This window comes from Scomber japonicus, chromosome 5 (assembly GCF_027409825.1).
Source record: "Scomber japonicus isolate fScoJap1 chromosome 5, fScoJap1.pri, whole genome shotgun sequence".
Classification (NCBI taxonomy): Eukaryota; Metazoa; Chordata; class Actinopteri; order Scombriformes; family Scombridae; genus Scomber; species Scomber japonicus.
In genome coordinates this window covers 31,026,557-31,046,054 of record NC_070582.1, presented here as the reverse complement: position 1 = coordinate 31,046,054, position 19,498 = coordinate 31,026,557, and the positions used below count along the sequence as shown (strand labels likewise).

The window sequence follows — 19,498 nt, the reverse complement described above, 5'->3', positions numbered from 1 at the left end:
TACGTACTATTTCCTTTTCTTTCCTTTTTCCTTTGTTATTGACTTACCTGGGACGTCGGCCCTTCCCAGCAGTGTGTATGATCGTCCCATCAGCAAGTACCACCTCCAGGTTTATGACATTTTCTCTCATGGTTCCATAACGCACTGCATTGGTACCAGATGCACTAGTGGCGGCCATACCACACAGAGACGCATCAGCTCCAGGATCTAAGAAGAAAAAAGCACACCGATAGTGCTTCTGAAGTCATTTTACAGATGGATACAAACAGCAGAAAATACATATCTGCTGCTCAGTGTGGTCTTTTTTAAATAACAACTGATTTATCTTGAAAAACCAATGAAGAAGTGTAATTCAACCTGTTCAGGCCTGTTTTTTATGTTTAAACCTCCCTTGGCTTTTTTATGAAGTCCAAAATCTCTTTGGGGTTGTTAACATTTCTTACCCAATATCACCACCTGCTGGATGTATGAATTCAACATTTTTCATGACAGCTGAAAAATGAAAAGAAGACCTATAGAATTGCTTTACATGTTTGTTATATAACATCACATTTTCAAAAGGAATACAGATATGTATTATCATCGACCTGGCTTATATTTTCTGTTATAACCCATTCATCACCAGACAAACCAGTGGAAAACCAATCTGACACTCCAGACTTGCATCAATCAATCAATCTTTATTCATATAGCGCTAAATTACAACAAAAGTTATCTCAACTTTTCACACTCTCTGAGAAGATGAAAAAGTGTTTGCAGGGGAAAAAGTCTTCAATTGTTCACATATATCCTTGGTAGATGCCAGAAAAGAATTATCTTGTAAAATGTTTTTTATGTGGCTGACCAACAGGGAAATGGACAGTTGAGCGTATCCACATGCTGGATTGATGCTGCTGGCATCCATGACTGAGCAAGCTGAGCTGAAACAGACTGCCAAACTGACAACAGTGCAGACGGATGCTGCATGTGACACCCAGGATGCCAGGGATTGCCTGGGCTGGCTGCCCACACCAAACAAACACAAGTCACCTGGTAATCAGACTGAATTGCCACTTTGTTTCACTTCATTCATTCAGTCTATCATTAGCATGTATCTTATTATTTTATTAGGATTTGTCCTAACCAATCAACAGTGAGCGTTTTACGTGTCACATTGATATTATTTTCAGTTTAGATGGAAGCTGCAGTGTAGGTCACTAGGAGCAGTTAGCATTTATAACATAAAATGTATATATGTGGATTTATAATAACTTGTACAGCTGTGTCCATCTTATCAGAGCCATTTTTCTGTCACTATTTTTGAGTGTAGATAGGTAGCTACAGACACTTTCTCATGTAGTGGTAGTCATGTCTGCATAAAACTCAATGAAAAGATTTGGAAAAAAAGGGGGAAAAAAAGAAATTCGTCAATTCATTATCTCACTACTCCAAGACACTGCGACATAACAAAGATGCCTCCACTCTTCCCTGTCAAGATCGTGCTTATTCAGTGACATTTACCCATGTCTCAAAATTAAGGTGACATTTATTATTATCATTTATTAATATTAAAACACCACATATGGCACCTTAAGTCTAGACAACATAAACTCTTAATTTACTAGTCTTCTAACTGTGCTTTACCTTTGAGCTTCTGGAAACTAAAGTGAAAACTGGGAAACAGTGTGACTGACCGACAGGAAACCACAGGCCAGTGTCTCGCAGGTAGGCATTGAGGGCCTTCCGGGTCACTCCAGGCTCCACCATCACATCAAAGTCCTCCGGATGGAGATCAAGAACCTGGTCCATGTTCCTCAGACTGAAGCATACACCACCCTAAGAGCAGGAGGAACAATGTACAGTGTATGTACCCAGAACCTCATTTTTGTTGTCTATTTTTCATATTTATAGCGCGTTTTATATGACAGATATTCAATTTCCCATTGTAAATTTTCATATTCCATATTTTGCAGTCTCCATACGTATGTATTTTTATACTTTACATTAATTAATTTCTACTTTTTTAACTTTTGTAAAAGATATTTTACCTGCTGAAATTTTGTTTTCATTCAGCAAAAGTAATCTCGTCATTGCTCACCTATTTGCAAACTGTATTACTGTATATCACTATTAATAATGCCATTACTTCTAACTGGGAGAAAAGCATCACTAAACACATCAAGTCACAGATACAGTATCAGTTAAAGGTTTGGACACACCCTCCAATTCTCTGTGAAAAGGTGCATCAACATTTGACTGATGCTGTTCATCCACAGACACAAACATGTATGCAAGGGGCTCCTCTCTCACCTTCACTGCACTGACCCCTCCCTCCAGGCCAGTTCCAGTGCCAAAGGGGATGATAGGAAGGCAGTGGTTGTGGCAGACCTTTGCGAGGGCGCTGACCTCCTCCACACAATGAGGAAACACCACAACATCTGGCTGGCGACATCTGGACAGTGACAAAGCAACACTGTCACTGTGACTCCATAAAGCGTCACCTTTTTGTTATAACCTCTTAAACCTTTTATCTACAGTCATGTACTTTCACAAAGGCATCATTAATCTCCAGGAAACCCACACTGGTGAAATAATGGAAGTCTGTTCTGTGAAATGACAAGCTAAACTCATTGTTTTGTTTTTTTTACCTAAAACTCTGTTCTCATCAACCTCTATTCCATCAACACCACAAAGCTTTTTCTTGGCAAAAAAAACTGAAACCTACTGCATACTGTCTGCCTAGCACCAAACAAGACACATACTAAGTTAGCATCTAACTGGTGAATGAATTGAAGCATTTAGTAGATACATTTTTTCATAAGGTGTTGGGAGAAACTAAAATGGAGCTAGAAACACAATTCCAAATGAATACTGATGTTACGCTGTGTCTGGTGAATATGTAAAACGGCAGCTGTTTTCTAACTTATTAATTATGACAACTTTTTAAGGTATTATTGGTTATATTGGCGACTCTAAAAACATAATGGGTAGAAATACAGTTATTAGCATAGGATGTCAGTTGTGGTCCTATGAAATCACTGAGTCTCTTTGTGTCTGTCCTTTCCTTTTCATGTAATGTCACTCAACGTGTTACAGTATTATATATTGTATTTTTATATATGATGCTGCTCTTTATCCACACTAGAGCCATGGTTCAATTTTGCCCACCATGTTGTCACAGAGAGATCCTCATGGAGCAACCATGAGGTTCATATTTGTGGTTTTAAATGAAATGTCTCAAACACTATTGGATGGATTAATGCACAAATTCATGTTCAACAAGGCCATCATCTGGTCTAAAATTACATTTGTCCAGTACTTTGGTTTATGACCACATTCTTGAAAGCCTCATAAAACTCACATCAGCCTCAGATTTCAGTGTTTAGTGCTGAATAGCATGTCCTATATAATTATACATTAGAAAAATAGAGCCGATAGCATGCCTGTATAATCTTGTTACATTTTTGTACAAATTTGAACAAACCATTAACATGCAATATTAATCTTTGTATATGTAAAAGAGTGAGAGAGACTAGCCTGTGCATAGATTCATCTTTCCCATGTTGTTGTCTGATAGCATCACCCAACGAGACGCCGTCTTCACCACATACTGACCTGAATGCAGAGACAACACTATCCAGAGATGCACCCTGTGTGGTGAAAGACCATAGGCACACACACACACACACACACGCACGCACGCACAAATACACACACACACACACACGAAAAAGAAGATTAAACATCAAAGATGGTGGCTAAAATGTACTATTTTATTGGAAATACAAAAAAAACTGTCAAGGCAGATCAATTCAAAACTCAACTCAGTAGTGGTAACACCGCAAATCAGTCGATGAACTGCTGTTGGTGCTGAGCTGACCGCTATCTGATCTGATTGGGTGAATGCTAGTCAGCCAGTCGCCGTAGCTCCTGGACCTTCTTGCTACTGTACTCATTGCTTTCCCCTGCCAATTTTTTCCCCATTGCACACTAGTTGGTCCACTACAAATCCTCTGAGGAGGTGAAATGACCTTCTCAGAGCTTACAAGATTGCTAAGTGTCGCCACTTAGCACCACACCAGCAATCTTCTAGCAGATGTGTCTTCACCTTGCCAGCGCGTCATTCCGTATTGCACTCGGTGATGGAGCATTGGCGGAAACCGGGCGGAAACACTGAATTTTGTGTTCACTCTGAGTAATGGAATCAAACTGTGCTGTCTCAAATGACTGGTAATTAGGACGCATCGACGCAAAGGTTTGTGCTCCACATCATCTGAGAACTTGCTTATGTCTTCTTTTGAATTGCTTCTCGTTTGGACGGGCATGCACGATGTGGACGATGTGCCGCTTTGGTCTGTCCTGGCAAATTATCGGCAGCTGCTTGAAAACTCAACTCTCCCCGTCGGGGAATCGAACCCCGGTCTTCCGTGTGACAGGCGGAGATACCGATGAACAGCAAATTTTCACTGTTCATCGTATGACAGCAGGAGCAGTGTTAGCTATGGATAGTAACTGCAGATACTGCAACAATTCATTGCATCAATCACACTGCAAAGCAGTCGATGAACTGCTGTTGGTGCTGAGCTGACCGCTACCTCATCTAATTGGGTGAATGCTAGTCAGCCAGTCGCCGTAGCTCCTGGACCTTCTTGCTACTGTACTCATTGCTTTCCCCTGCCAATTTTTTCCCCATTGCACACCAGTTGGTCCACTACAAAGCCTCTGAGGAGGTGAAATGACCTTCTCAGAGCTTACAAGATTACACCAGCAATCTTCTAGCAGATGTGTCTTCACCTTGCCAGCGCGTCATTCCGTATTGCACTCGGTGATGGAGCATTGGCGGAAACACTCTGAATTTTGTGTTCACTCTGAGTAATGGAATCAAACTGTGCTGTCTGAAATGACTGGTAATTAGGACGCATCGACGCAAAGGTTTGTGCTCCACATCATCTGAGAACTTGCTTATGTCTTCTTTTGAATTGCTTCTCGTTTGGACGGGCATGCACGATGTGGACGATGTGCCGCTTTGGTCTGTCCTGGCAAATTATCGGCAGCTGCTTGAAAACTCGACTCTCCCCGTCGGGGAATCGAACCCCGGTCTTCCACGTGACTAGGGCTGGGAATCGATCCGAATTTCCTGGATCGATCCGATTCCGATTCATAAGGTCACGATCCGATTCGATCCACGATTCGATCCGATTCGATTCGATATCGATCTATTTACAGACATAATGCAAATAAATACTGTCCCATAGACAAAACAGCTCCATGTGTTTGTGATTGTGTACGTGTAAGAGTGACACAGAGAGAGAAGAGTTTTGTCTAAAATAAATACTTGATTATTGATCAAGTATTTATTTTAGACAAAAATCCAAGTATTATTTGAAATTTCAGTAACATATCCATGGCATTAAAACAATGACCAGAACTAAACAACAATGACCAAATAAAATATAAATAAATTAAAATTAAGTGGCCCTCTATATTGGAAAACTACAAGAACCCCCTGTACCCAGTCTTTGACAACCAGATACTTGTGTAATGCCATTTACAGGTTGTTCATGTAACAGATGGCTTGATTGAAAAAAAAAAAAAAAAAGTCTATTCTTTATACAACATCACACAGAAGGAGACACAGGTGACTACATTCAGGAAGAACTTTTCTGTACTGCAGTATTCTCCAATGCAGCCATACAGGACAATCACCTTTTTATGCTCAGGCGTGAGAGAGAGAGAGAGAGAGAGAGAGAGCAAAGCCAGTCTGTCATGTCAGCTGACTATCAGCTGATCGTAATGGCAGCATTTTGGACGGAGGGAAAGGGAACAGTTTTCTCCGTTTCATGTTTTTATGTATTTAATAGGTAAAGATACAGTATGCATAGACAGGCTAGTGTTGCCAAACATCAGCCTTCATTCCAGAAGGTGATTTTAGTGGTGCCGCTTCAGCCATCTCGCTATCTTAAGTTTCGGTTTCGTTTAGCCGGCACTCGCTTTTTATAGTGCGCCTTGAGTGTCAAAGAAAATAGTGCCTTTAGTCACCTGGAAAAGATCGATCCAGATATTTTTGGATCGATATCATGCTTTTTCAGCGTGAATCGATATCTGATCGCGGATCGATTTTTTGACCACAGCCCTACGCGTGACAGGCGGAGATACTGTCCACTATACTAACGAGGACTGCTGCGTGGGTGAGTTATGGCACGTCAATTGCACGGCAGGGCAGTTCTGAGGTTATGTCTTGCAGAAAAGGCTTTTCCTTAGGCAACAGAGGACACTTTTTAAAGTATAGAGTTGTCACTGAGCTGTGAGTGATAAACATCCTCCTGCTCTGCTAAACTTGTACTGTGTAGAACGTGACAGATAGACAACTCACCAACTAATGGCAAATTCTTGGAATATCGATGCATGGGGTGTCTGGATTACAGGGTCCAATGTCAATCTAAAACACCAGTGTCAGAATTGGGATTCGAGTGATAAACATCCTCCTGCTCTGCTAAACGTGTACTGTCTAGAACGTGACAGATAGACAACTCACCAACTAATGGCAAATTCTTGGAATATCGATGCATGGGGTGTCTGGATTACAGGGTCCAATGTCAATCTAAAACACCAGTGTCAGAATTGGGATTCGAGTGACAAACATCGTCCTGCTCTGCTAAACGTGTACTGTCTAGAACGTGACAGATAGACAACTCACCAACTAATGGCAAATTCTTGGAATATCGATGCATGGGGTGTCTGGATTACAGGGTCCAATGTCAATCTAAAACACCAGTGTCAGAAGTGGGATTCGAACCCACGCCTCCAGAGGAGACTGCGACCTGAACGCAGCGCCTTGGACCGCTCGGCCATCCTGACTTAAGTCACGCAGCCCAACTGCATTTTCTGTGCCAGTACTTCAGTCGCGCCCAAGACAAGAAGTTCAGGGCAAAATTGCTGTTGCTGCAAACAAGTCAAGTTCATCCTGACACAGTGTCAGTCCACATTTGGGGAGGTGGTTCAGTGGTAGAATTCTCGCCTGCCACGCGGGAGGCCCGGGTTCGATTCCCGGCCAATGCAGCAGCAAATTTTCACTGTTCATCGTATGAAAGCAGGAGCAGTGTTAGCTATGGATAGTAACTGCAGATACTGCAACAATTCATTGCATCAATCACACTGCAAAGCAGTCGATGAACTGCTGTTGGTGCTGAGCTGACCGCTACCTCATCTAATTGGGTGAATGCAAGTCAGCCGTAGCTCCTGGACCTTCTTGCTAATGTACTCATTGCTTTCCCCTGCCAATTTTTTCCCCATTGCACACCAGTTGGTCCACTACAAAGCCTCTGAGGAGGTGAAATGAGCTTACAAGATTACACCAGCAATCTTCTAGCAGATGTGTCTTCACCTTGCCAGCGCGTCATTCCGTATTGCACTCGGTGATGGAGCATTGGCGGAAACACTCTGAATTTTGTGTTCACTCTGAGTAATGGAATCAAACTGTGCTGTCTGAAATGACTGGTAATTAGGACGCATCGACGCAAAGGTTTGTGCTCCACATCATCTGAGAACTTGCTTATGTCTTCTTTTGAATTGCTTCTCGTTTGGACGGGCATGCACGATGTGGACGATGTGCCACTTTGGTCTGTCCTGGCAAATTATCGGCAGCTGCTTGAAAACTCGACTCTCCCCGTCGGGGAATCGAACCCCGGTCTTCCGCGTGACAGGCGGAGATACTGTCCACTCTACAAGGACTGCTGCGTGGGTGAGTTATGGCACGTCAATTGCACGGCATGGCAGTTCTGAGGTGATGTCTTGCAGAAAAGGCTTTTCCTTAGGCAACAGAGGACACTTTGTAAAGTATAGAGTTGTCACTGAGCTGTGAGTGATAAACATCCTCCTGCTCTGCTAAACTTGTACTGTGTAGAACGTGACAGATAGACAACTCACCAACTAATGGCAAATTCTTGGAATATCGATGCATGGGGTGTCTGGATTACAGGGTCCAATGTCAATCTAAAACACCAGTGTCAGAATTGGGATTCGAGTGATAAACATCTTCCTGCTCTGCTAAACGTGTACTGTCTAGAACGTGACAGATAGATAACTCACCAACTAATGGCAAATTCTTGGAATATCGATGCATGGGGTGTCTGGATTACAGGGTCCAATGTCAATCTAAAACACCAGTGTCAGAATTGGGATTCGAGTGATAAACATCCTCCTGCTCTGCTAAACGTGTACTGTCTAGAACGTGACAGATAGACAACTCACCAACTAATGGCAAATTCTTGGAATATCGATGCATGGGGTGTCTGGATTACAGGGTCCAATGTCAATCTAAAACACCAGTGTCAGAAGTGAGAGTCGAACCCACGCCTCCAGAAGAGACTGCGACCTGAATGCAGCGCCTTGGACCACTCGGCCATCCTGACTTAAGCCACGCAGCCCAACTGCATTTTCTGTGCCAGTACTTCAGTCGCGCCCAAGACAAGAAGTTCAGGGCAAAATTGCTGTTGCTGCAAACAAGTCAAGTTCATCCTGACACCGTGTCAGTCCACATTTGGCGAGGTCGTCAAGCATTGGTGGTTCAGTGGTAGAATTCTCGCCTGCCACGCGGGAGGCCCGGGTTCGATTCCCGGCCAATGCAGCAGCAAATTTTCACTGTTCATCGTATGACAGCAGGAGCAGTGTTAGCTATGGGTAGTAACTGCAGATACTGCAACAATTCATTGCATCAATCACACTGCAAAGCAGTTGATGAACTGCTGTTGGTGCTGAGCTGACCGCTACCTGATCTAATTGGGTGAATGCTAGTCAGCCAGTCGCCGTAGCTCCTGGACCTTCTTGCTACTGTACTCATTGCTTTCCCCTGCCAATTTTTTCCCCATTGCACACCAGTTGGTCCACTACAAAGCCTCTGAGGAGGTGAAATGACCTTCTCAGAGCTTACAAGATTACACCAGCAATCTTCTAGCAGATGTGTCTTCACCTTGCCAGCGCGTCATTCCGTATTGCACTCGGTGATGGAGCATTGGCGGAAACACTCTGAATTTTGTGTTCACTCTGAGTAATGGAATCAAACTGTGCTGTCTGAAATGACTGGTAATTAGGACGCATCGACACAAAGGTTTGTGCTCCACATCATCTGAGAACTTGCTTATGTCTTCTTTTGAATTGCTTCTCGTTTGGACGGGCATGCACGATGTGGACGATGTGCCACTTTGGTCTGTCCTGGCAAATTATCGGCAGCTGCTTGAAAACTCTACTCTCCCCGTCGGGGAATCGAACCCCGGTCTTCCGCGTGACAGGCGGAGATACTGTCCACTATACTAACGAGGACTGCTGCGTGGGTGAGTTATGGCACGTCAATTGGACGGCAGGGCAGTTCTGAGGTTATGTCTTGCAGAAAAGGCTTTTACTTTGGCAACAGAGGACACTTTTTAAAGTATAGAGTTGTCACTGAGCTGTGAGTGATAAACATCCTCCTGCTCTGCTAAACTTGTACTGTGTAGAACGTGACAGATAGACAACTCACCAACTAATGGCAAATTCTTGGAATATCGATGCATGGGGTGTCTGGATTACAGGGTCCAATGTCAATCTAAAACACCAGTGTCAGAATTGGGATTCGAGTGATAAACATCCTCCTGCTCTGCTAAACGTGTACTGTCTAGAACGTGACAGATAGACAACTCACCAACTAATGGCAAATTCTTGGAATATCGATGCATGGGGTGTCTGGATTACAGGGTCCAATGTCAATCTAAAACACCAGTGTCAGAATTGGGATTCGAGTGATAAACATCCTCCTGCTCTGCTAAACGTGTACTGTCTAGAACGTGACAGATAGACAACTCACCAACTAATGGCAAATTCTTGGAATATCGATGCATGGGGTGTCTGGATTACAGGGTCCAATGTCAATCTAAAACACCAGTGTCAGAATTGGGATTCGAGTGATAAACATCGTCCTGCTCTGCTAAACGTGTACTGTCTAGAACGTGACAGATAGACAACTCACCAACTAATGGCAAATTCTTGGAATATCGATGCATGGGGTGTCTGGATTACAGGGTCCAATGTCAATCTAAAACACCAGTGTCAGAAGTGGGATTCGAACCCACGCCTCCAGAGGAGACTGCGACCTGAACGCAGCGCCTTGGACCGCTCGGCCATCCTGACTTAAGTCACGCAGCCCAACTGCATTTTCTGTGCCAGTACTTCAGTCGCGCCCAAGACAAGAAGTTCAGGGCAAAATTGCTGTTGCTGCAAACAAGTCAAGTTCATCCTGACACCGTGTCAGTCCACATTTGGCGAGGTAGTCAAGCATTGGTGGTTCAGTGGTAGAATCCTCGCCTGCCACGCGGGAGGCCCGGGTTCGATTCCCGGCCAATGCAGCAGCAAATTTTCACTGTTCATCGTATGAAAGCAGGAGCAGTGTTAGCTATGGATAGTAACTGCAGATACTGCAACAATTCATTACATCAATCACACTGCAAAGCAGTCGATGAACTGCTGTTGGTGCTGAGCTGACCGCTACCTCATCTAATTGGGTGAATGCAAGTCAGCCGTAGCTCCTGGACCTTCTTGCTAATGTACTCATTGCTTTCCCCTGCCAATTTTTTCCCCATTGCACACCAGTTGGTCCACTACAAAGCCTCTGAGGAGGTGAAATGACCTTCTCAGAGCTTACAAGATTACACCAGCAATCTTCTAGCAGATGTGTCTTCACCTTGCCAGCGCGTCATTCCGTATTGCACTCGGTGATGGAGCATTGGCGGAAACACTCTGAATTTTGTGTTCACTCTGAGTAATGGAATCAAACTGTGCTGTCTCAAATGACTGGTAATTAGGACGCATCGACGCAAAGGTTTGTGCTCCACATCATCTGAGAACTTGCTTATGTCTTCTTTTGAATTGCTTCTCGTTTGGACGGGCATGCACGATGTGGACGATGTGCCGCTTTGGTCTGTCCTGGCAAATTATCGGCAGCTGCTTGAAAACTCTACTCTCCCCGTTGGGGAATCGAACCCCGGTCTTCCGCGTGACAGGCGGAGATACTGTCCACTATACTAACGAGGACTGCTGCGTGGGTGAGTTATGGCACGTCAATTGGACGGCAGGGCAGTTCTGAGGTTATGTCTTGCAGAAAAGGCTTTTACTTTGGCAACAGAGGACACTTTTTAAAGTATAGAGTTGTCACTGAGCTGTGAGTGATAAACATCCTCCTGCTCTGCTAAACTTGTACTGTGTAGAACGTGACAGATAGACAACTCACCAACTAATGGCAAATTCTTGGAATATCGATGCATGGGGTGTCTGGATTACAGGGTCCAATGTCAATCTAAAACACCAGTGTCAGAATTGGGATTCGAGTGATAAACATCGTCCTGCTCTGCTAAACGTGTACTGTCTAGAACGTGACAGATAGACAACTCACCAACTAATGGCAAATTCTTGGAATATCGATGCATGGGGTGTCTGGATTACAGGGTCCAATGTCAATCTAAAACACCAGTGTCAGAATTGGGATTCGAGTGATAAACATCCTCCTGCTCTGCTAAACGTGTACTGTCTAGAACGTGACAGATAGACAACTCACCAACTAATGGCAAATTCTTGGAATATCGATGCATGGGGTGTCTGGATTACAGGGTCCAATGTCAATCTAAAACACCAGTGTCAGAATTGGGATTCGAGTGATAAACATCGTCCTGCTCTGCTAAACGTGTACTGTCTAGAACGTGACAGATAGACAACTCACCAACTAATGGCAAATTCTTGGAATATCGATGCATGGGGTGTCTGGATTACAGGGTCCAATGTCAATCTAAAACACCAGTGTCAGAAGTGGGATTCGAACCCACGCCTCCAGAGGAGACTGCGACCTGAACGCAGCGCCTTGGACCGCTCGGCCATCCTGACTTAAGTCACGCAGCCCAACTGCATTTTCTGTGCCAGTACTTCAGTCGCGCCCAAGACAAGAAGTTCAGGGCAAAATTGCTGTTGCTGCAAACAAGTCAAGTTCATCCTGACACCGTGTCAGTCCACATTTGGCGAGGTCGTCAAGCATTGGTGGTTCAGTGGTAGAATTCTCGCCTGCCACGCGGGAGGCCCGGGTTCGATTCCCGGCCAATGCAGCAGCAAATTTTCACTGTTCATCGTATGACAGCAGGAGCAGTGTTAGCTATGGATAGTAACTGCAGATACTGCAACAATTCATTGCATCAATCACACTGCAAAGCAGTCGATGAACTGCTGTTGGTGCTGAGCTGACCGCTACCTGATCTAATTGGGTGAATGCTAGTCAGCCAGTCGCCGTAGCTCCTGGACCTTCTTGCTACTGTACTCATTGCTTTCCCCTGCCAATTTTTTCCCCATTGCACACCAGTTGGTCCACTACAAAGCCTCTGAGGAGGTGAAATGACCTTCTCAGAGCTTACAAGATTACACCAGCAATCTTCTAGCAGATGTGTCTTCACCTTGCCAGCGCGTCATTCCGTATTGCACTCGGTGATGGAGCATTGGCGGAAACACTCTGAATTTTGTGTTCACTCTGAGTAATGGAATCAAACTGTGCTGTCTCAAATGACTGGTAATTAGGACGCATCGACGCAAAGGTTTGTGCTCCACATCATCTGAGAACTTGCTTATGTCTTCTTTTGAATTGCTTCTCGTTTGGACGGGCATGCACGATGTGGACGATGTGCCGCTTTGGTCTGTCCTGGCAAATTATCGGCAGCTGCTTGAAAACTCTACTCTCCCCGTCGGGGAATCGAACCCCGGTCTTCCGCGTGACAGGCGGAGATACTGTCCACTATACTAACGAGGACTGCTGCGTGGGTGAGTTATGGCACGTCAATTGGACGGCAGGGCAGTTCTGAGGTTATGTCTTGCAGAAAAGGCTTTTACTTTGGCAACAGAGGACACTTTTTAAAGTATAGAGTTGTCACTGAGCTGTGAGTGATAAACATCTTCCTGCTCTGCTAAACTTGTACTGTGTAGAACATGACAGATAGACAACTCACCAACTAATGGCAAATTCTTGGAATATCGATGCATGGGGTGTCTGGATTACAGGGTCCAATGTCAATCTAAAACACCAGTGTCAGAATTGGGATTCGAGTGATAAACATCGTCCTGCTCTGCTAAACGTGTACTGTCTAGAACGTGACAGATAGACAACTCACCAACTAATGGCAAATTCTTGGAATATCGATGCATGGGGTGTCTGGATTACAGGGTCCAATGTCAATCTAAAACACCAGTGTCAGAATTGGGATTCGAGTGATAAACATCCTCCTGCTCTGCTAAACGTGTACTGTCTAGAACGTGACAGATAGACAACTCACCAACTAATGGCAAATTCTTGGAATATCGATGCATGGGGTGTCTGGATTACAGGGTCCAATGTCAATCTAAAACACCAGTGTCAGAATTGGGATTCGAGTGATAAACATCCTCCTGCTCTGCTAAACGTGTACTGTCTAGAACGTGACAGATAGACAACTCACCAACTAATGGCAAATTCTTGGAATATCGATGCATGGGGTGTCTGGATTACAGGGTCCAATGTCAATCTAAAACACCAGTGTCAGAATTGGGATTCGAGTGATAAACATCGTCCTGCTCTGCTAAACGTGTACTGTCTAGAACGTGACAGATAGACAACTCACCAACTAATGGCAAATTCTTGGAATATCGATGCATGGGGTGTCTGGATTACAGGGTCCAATGTCAATCTAAAACACCAGTGTCAGAAGTGGGATTCGAACCCACGCCTCCAGAGGAGACTGCGACCTGAACGCAGCGCCTTAGACCGCTCGGCCATCCTGACTTAAGTCACGCAGCCCAACTGCATTTTCTGTGCCAGTACTTCAGTCGCGCCCAAGACAAGAAGTTCAGGGCAAAATTGCTGTTGCTGCAAACAAGTCAAGTTCATCCTGACACCGTGTCAGTCCACATTTGGCGAGGTCGTCAAGCATTGGTGGTTCAGTGGTAGAATTCTCGCCTGCCACGCGGGAGGCCCGGGTTCGATTCCCGGCCAATGCAGCAGCATATTTTCACTGTTCATCGTATGACAGCAGGAGCAGTGTTAGCTATGGATAGTAACTGCAGATACTGCAACAATTCATTGCATCAATCACACTGCAAAGCAGTCGATGAACTGCTGTTGGTGCTGAGCTGACCGCTACCTGATCTAATTGGGTGAATGCTAGTCAGCCAGTCGCCGTAGCTCCTGGACCTTCTTGCTACTGTACTCATTGCTTTCCCCTGCCAATTTTTTCCCCATTGCACACCAGTTGGTCCACTACAAAGCCTCTGAGGAGGTGAAATGACCTTCTCAGAGCTTACAAGATTACACCAGCAATCTTCTAGCAGATGTGTCTTCACCTTGCCAGCGCGTCATTCCGTATTGCACTCGGTGATGGAGCATTGGCGGAAACACTCTGAATTTTGTGTTCACTCTGAGTAATGGAATCAAACTGTGCTGTCTGAAATGACTGGTAATTAGGACGCATCGACGCAAAGGTTTGTGCTCCACATCATCTGAGAACTTGCTTATGTCTTCTTTTGAATTGCTTCTCGTTTGGACGGGCATGCACGATGTGGACGATGTGCCGCTTTGGTCTGTCCTGGCAAATTATCGGCAGCTGCTTGAAAACTCTACTCTCCCCGTCGGGGAATCGAACCCCGGTCTTCCGCGTGACAGGCGGAGATACTGTCCACTATACTAACGAGGACTGCTGCGTGGGTGAGTTATGGCACGTCAATTGGACGGCAGGGCAGTTCTGAGGTTATGTCTTGCAGAAAAGGCTTTTACTTTGGCAACAGAGGACACTTTTTAAAGTATAGAGTTGTCACTGAGCTGTGAGTGATAAACATCCTCCTGCTCTGCTAAACTTGTACTGTGTAGAACGTGACAGATAGACAACTCACCAACTAATGGCAAATTCTTGGAATATCGATGCATGGGGTGTCTGGATTACAGGGTCCAATGTCAATCTAAAACACCAGTGTCAGAATTGGGATTCGAGTGATAAACATCCTCCTGCTCTGCTAAACGTGTACTGTCTAGAACGTGACAGATAGACAACTCACCAACTAATGGCAAATTCTTGGAATATCGATGCATGGGGTGTCTGGATTACAGGGTCCAATGTCAATCTAAAACACCAGTGTCAGAATTGGGATTCGAGTGATAAACATCGTCCTGCTCTGCTAAACGTGTACTGTCTAGAACGTGACAGATAGACAACTCACCAACTAATGGCAAATTCTTGGAATATCGATGCATGGGGTGTCTGGATTACAGGGTCCAATGTCAATCTAAAACACCAGTGTCAGAAGTGGGATTCGAACCCACGCCTCCAGAGGAGACTGCGACCTGAACGCAGCGCCTTGGACCGCTCGGCCATCCTGACTTAAGTCACGCAGCCCAACTGCATTTTCTGTGCCAGTACTTCAGTCGCGCCCAAGACAAGAAGTTCAGGGCAAAATTGCTGTTGCTGCAAACAAGTCAAGTTCATCCTGACACCGTGTCAGTCCACATTTGGCGAGGTCGTCAAGCATTGGTGGTTCAGTGGTAGAATTCTCGCCTGCCACGCGGGAGGCCCGGGTTCGATTCCCAGCAGCAAATTTTCACTGTTCATCGTATGACAGCAGGAGCAGTGTTAGCTATGGATAGTAACTGCAGATACTGCAACAATTCATTGCATCAATCACACTGCAAAGCAGTCGATGAACTGCTGTTGGTGCTGAGCTGACCGCTACCTGATCTAATTGGGTGAATGCTAGTCAGCCAGTCGCCGTAGCTCCTGGACCTTCTTGCTACTGTACTCATTGCTTTCCCCTGCCAATTTTTTCCCCATTGCACACCAGTTGGTCCACTACAAAGCCTCTGAGGAGGTGAAATGACCTTCTCAGAGCTTACAAGATTACACCAGCAATCTTCTAGCAGATGTGTCTTCACCTTGCCAGCGCGTCATTCCGTATTGCACTCGGTGATGGAGCATTGGCGGAAACACTCTGAATTTTGTGTTCACTCTGAGTAATGGAATCAAACTGTGCTGTCTGAAATGACTGGTAATTAGGACGCATCGACGCAAAGGTTTGTGCTCCACATCATCTGAGAACTTGCTTATGTCTTCTTTTGAATTGCTTCTCGTTTGGACGGGCATGCACGATGTGGACGATGTGCCGCTTTGGTCTGTCCTGGCAAATTATCGGCAGCTGCTTGAAAACTCTACTCTCCCCGTCGGGGAATCGAACCCCGGTCTTCCGCGTGACAGGCGGAGATACTGTCCACTATACTAACGAGGACTGCTGCGTGGGTGAGTTATGGCACGTCAATTGGACGGCAGGGCAGTTCTGAGGTTATGTCTTGCAGAAAAGGCTTTTACTTTGGCAACAGAGGACACTTTTTAAAGTATAGAGTTGTCACTGAGCTGTGAGTGATAAACATCCTCCTGCTCTGCTAAACTTGTACTGTGTAGAACGTGACAGATAGACAACTCACAAACTAATGGCAAATTCTTGGAATATCGATGCATGGGGTGTCTGGATTACAGGGTCCAATGTCAATCTAAAACACCAGTGTCAGAATTGGGATTCGAGTGATAAACATCGTCCTGCTCTGCTAAACGTGTACTGTCTAGAACGTGACAGATAGACAACTCACCAACTAATGGCAAATTCTTGGAATATCGATGCATGGGGTGTCTGGATTACAGGGTCCAATGTCAATCTAAAACACCAGTGTCAGAATTGGGATTCGAGTGATAAACATCCTCCTGCTCTGCTAAACGTGTACTGTCTAGAACGTGACAGATAGACAACTCACCAACTAATGGCAAATTCTTGGAATATCGATGCATGGGGTGTCTGGATTACAGGGTCCAATGTCAATCTAAAACACCAGTGTCAGAATTGGGATTCGAGTGATAAACATCCTCCTGCTCTGCTAAACGTGTACTGTCTAGAACGTGACAGATAGACAACTCACCAACTAATGGCAAATTCTTGGAATATCGATGCATGGGGTGTCTGGATTACAGGGTCCAATGTCAATCTAAAACACCAGTGTCAGAAGTGGGATTCGAACCCACGCCTCCAGAGGAGACTGCGACCTGAACGCAGCGCCTTAGACCGCTCGGCCATCCTGACTTAAGTCACGCAGCCCAACTGCATTTTCTGTGCCAGTACTTCAGTCGCGCCCAAGACAAGAAGTTCAGGGCAAAATTGCTGTTGCTGCAAACAAGTCAAGTTCATCCTGACACCGTGTCAGTCCACATTTGGCGAGGTCGTCAAGCATTGGTGGTTCAGTGGTAGAATTCTCGCCTGCCACGCGGGAGGCCCGGGTTCGATTCCCGGCCAATGCAGCAGCAAATTTTCACTGTTCATCGTATGACAGCAGGAGCAGTGTTAGCTATGGATAGTAACTGCAGATACTGCAACAATTCATTGCATCAATCACACTGCAAAGCAGTCGATGAACTGCTATTGGTGCTGAGCTGACCGCTACCTGATCTAATTGGGTGAATGCTAGTCAGCCAGTCGCCGTAGCTCCTGGACCTTCTTGCTACTGTACTCCTTGCTTTCCCCTGCCAATTTTTTCCCCATTGCACACCAGTTGGTCCACTACAAAGCCTCTGAGGAGGTGAAATGACCTTCTCAGAGCTTACAAGATTACACCAGCAATCTTCTAGCAGATGTGTCTTCACCTTGCCAGCGCGTCATTCCGTATTGCACTCGGTGATGGAGCATTGGCGGAAACACTCTGAATTTTGTGTTCACTCTGAGTAATGGAATCAAACTGTGCTGTCTGAAATGACTGGTAATTAGGACGCATCGACGCAAAGGTTTGTGCTCCACATCATCTGAGAACTTGCTTATGTCTTCTTTTGAATTGCTTCTCGTTTGGACGGGCATGCACGATGTGGACGATGTGCCGCTTTGGTCTGTCCTGGCAAATTATCGGCAGCTGCTTGAAAACTATACTCTCCCCGTTGGGGAATCGAACCCCGGTCTTCCGCGTGACAGGCGGAGATACTGTCCACTATACTAACGAGGACTGCTGCGTGGGTGAGTTATGGCACGTCAATTGGACGGCAGGGCAGTTCTGAGGTTATGTCTTGCAGAAAAGGCTTTTACTTTGGCAACAGAGGACACTTTTTAAAGTATAGAGTTGTCACTGAGCTGTGAGTGATAAACATCCTCCTGCTCTGCTAAACTTGTACTGTGTAGAACGTGACAGATAGACAACTCACCAACTAATGGCAAATTCTTGGAATATCGATGCATGGGGTGTCTGGATTACAGGGTCCAATGTCAATCTAAAACACCAGTGTCAGAATTGGGATTCGAGTGATAAACATCCTCCTGCTCTGCTAAACGTGTACTGTCTAGAACGTGACAGATAGACAACTCACCAACTAATGGCAAATTCTTGGAATATCGATGCATGGGGTGTCTGGATTACAGGGTCCAATGTCAATCTAAAACACCAGTGTCAGAATTGGGATTCGAGTGATAAACATCCTCCTGCTCTGCTAAACGTGTACTGTCTAGAACGTGACAGATAGACAACTCACCAACTAATGGCAAATTCTTGGAATATCGATGCATGGGGTGTCTGGATTACAGGGTCCAATGTCAATCTAAAACACCAGTGTCAGAATTGGGATTCGAGTGATAAACATCCTCCTGCTCTGCTAAACGTGTACTGTCTAGAACGTGACAGATAGACAACTCACCAACTAATGGCAAATTCTTGGAATATCGATGCATGGGGTGTCTGGATTACAGGGTCCAATGTCAATCTAAAACACCAGTGTCAGAAGTGGGATTCGAACCCACGCCTCCAGAGGAGACTGCGACCTGAACGCAGCGCCTTAGACCGCTCGGCCATCCTGACTTAAGTCACGCAGCCCAACTGCATTTTCTGTGCCAGTACTTCAGTCGCGCCCAAGACAAGAAGTTCAGGGCAAAATTGCTGTTGCTGCAAACAAGTCAAGTTCATCCTGACACCGTGTCAGTCCACATTTGGCGAGGTCGTTAAGCATTGGTGGTTCAGTGGTAGAATTCTCGCCTGCCACGCGGGAGGCCCGGGTTCGATTCCCGGCCAATGCAGCAGCAAATTTTCACTGTTCATCGTATGACAGCAGGAGCAGTGTTAGCTATGGATAGTAACTGCAGATACTGCAACAATTCATTGCATCAATCACACTGCAAAGCAGTCGATGAACTGCTATTGGTGCTGAGCTGACCGCTACCTGATCTAATTGGGTGAATGCTAGTCAGCCAGTCGCCGTAGCTCCTGGACCTTCTTGCTACTGTACTCATTGCTTTCCCCTGCCAATTTTTTCCCCATTGCACACCAGTTGGTCCACTACAAAGCCTCTGAGGAGGTGAAATGACCTTCTCAGAGCTTACAAGATTACACCAGCAATCTTCTAGCAGATGTGTCTTCACCTTGCCAGCGCGTCATTCCGTATTGCACTCGGTGATGGAGCATTGGCGGAAACACTCTGAATTTTGT

The 19,498-nt window shown here is 45.4% G+C and overlaps 1 protein-coding gene and 20 non-coding genes across 21 annotated transcripts in view; 6 read left to right on the top strand and 15 right to left on the bottom strand.

Moving 5' to 3' along the window:
- The window catches only part of ldhd (lactate dehydrogenase D), a 98,826-nt gene that overhangs the window by 8,360 nt on the left and 70,968 nt on the right, over positions 1–19,498 (bottom strand). Inside the window, exons 2-5 of the mRNA XM_053319034.1 lie at positions 3,517–3,629; positions 2,290–2,431; positions 1,674–1,815; positions 48–207 (exon numbers count right to left, since the gene is read on the bottom strand). Of these exons, the coding sequence (XP_053175009.1) occupies positions 48–207; positions 1,674–1,815; positions 2,290–2,431; positions 3,517–3,629 (557 nt within the window). The remainder of the gene's footprint in view (positions 1–47; positions 208–1,673; positions 1,816–2,289; positions 2,432–3,516; positions 3,630–19,498) is intronic.
- On the bottom strand, positions 6,755–6,837 carry trnal-cag (transfer RNA leucine (anticodon CAG)). Its single transcript has one exon. It is a non-coding gene; the product is annotated as a tRNA-Leu (tRNA).
- On the bottom strand, positions 8,308–8,390 carry trnal-cag (transfer RNA leucine (anticodon CAG)). Its single transcript has one exon. It is a non-coding gene; the product is annotated as a tRNA-Leu (tRNA).
- On the top strand, positions 8,535–8,605 carry trnag-gcc (transfer RNA glycine (anticodon GCC)). Its single transcript has one exon. It is a non-coding gene; the product is annotated as a tRNA-Gly (tRNA).
- On the bottom strand, positions 9,226–9,297 carry trnad-guc (transfer RNA aspartic acid (anticodon GUC)). The gene has a single exon. It is a non-coding gene; the product is annotated as a tRNA-Asp (tRNA).
- On the bottom strand, positions 10,058–10,140 carry trnal-cag (transfer RNA leucine (anticodon CAG)). Its single transcript has one exon. It is a non-coding gene; the product is annotated as a tRNA-Leu (tRNA).
- Positions 10,285–10,355, top strand: trnag-gcc (transfer RNA glycine (anticodon GCC)). Its single transcript has one exon. It is a non-coding gene; the product is annotated as a tRNA-Gly (tRNA).
- On the bottom strand, positions 10,969–11,040 carry trnad-guc (transfer RNA aspartic acid (anticodon GUC)). Its single transcript has one exon. It is a non-coding gene; the product is annotated as a tRNA-Asp (tRNA).
- Positions 11,801–11,883, bottom strand: trnal-cag (transfer RNA leucine (anticodon CAG)). The gene has a single exon. It is a non-coding gene; the product is annotated as a tRNA-Leu (tRNA).
- On the top strand, positions 12,028–12,098 carry trnag-gcc (transfer RNA glycine (anticodon GCC)). Its single transcript has one exon. It is a non-coding gene; the product is annotated as a tRNA-Gly (tRNA).
- On the bottom strand, positions 12,719–12,790 carry trnad-guc (transfer RNA aspartic acid (anticodon GUC)). The gene has a single exon. It is a non-coding gene; the product is annotated as a tRNA-Asp (tRNA).
- Positions 13,713–13,795, bottom strand: trnal-cag (transfer RNA leucine (anticodon CAG)). The gene has a single exon. It is a non-coding gene; the product is annotated as a tRNA-Leu (tRNA).
- On the top strand, positions 13,940–14,010 carry trnag-gcc (transfer RNA glycine (anticodon GCC)). The gene has a single exon. It is a non-coding gene; the product is annotated as a tRNA-Gly (tRNA).
- On the bottom strand, positions 14,631–14,702 carry trnad-guc (transfer RNA aspartic acid (anticodon GUC)). The gene has a single exon. It is a non-coding gene; the product is annotated as a tRNA-Asp (tRNA).
- trnal-cag (transfer RNA leucine (anticodon CAG)) lies at positions 15,301–15,383 on the bottom strand. Its single transcript has one exon. It is a non-coding gene; the product is annotated as a tRNA-Leu (tRNA).
- On the bottom strand, positions 16,210–16,281 carry trnad-guc (transfer RNA aspartic acid (anticodon GUC)). Its single transcript has one exon. It is a non-coding gene; the product is annotated as a tRNA-Asp (tRNA).
- Positions 17,042–17,124, bottom strand: trnal-cag (transfer RNA leucine (anticodon CAG)). The gene has a single exon. It is a non-coding gene; the product is annotated as a tRNA-Leu (tRNA).
- trnag-gcc (transfer RNA glycine (anticodon GCC)) lies at positions 17,269–17,339 on the top strand. The gene has a single exon. It is a non-coding gene; the product is annotated as a tRNA-Gly (tRNA).
- trnad-guc (transfer RNA aspartic acid (anticodon GUC)) lies at positions 17,960–18,031 on the bottom strand. The gene has a single exon. It is a non-coding gene; the product is annotated as a tRNA-Asp (tRNA).
- trnal-cag (transfer RNA leucine (anticodon CAG)) lies at positions 18,792–18,874 on the bottom strand. Its single transcript has one exon. It is a non-coding gene; the product is annotated as a tRNA-Leu (tRNA).
- trnag-gcc (transfer RNA glycine (anticodon GCC)) lies at positions 19,019–19,089 on the top strand. Its single transcript has one exon. It is a non-coding gene; the product is annotated as a tRNA-Gly (tRNA).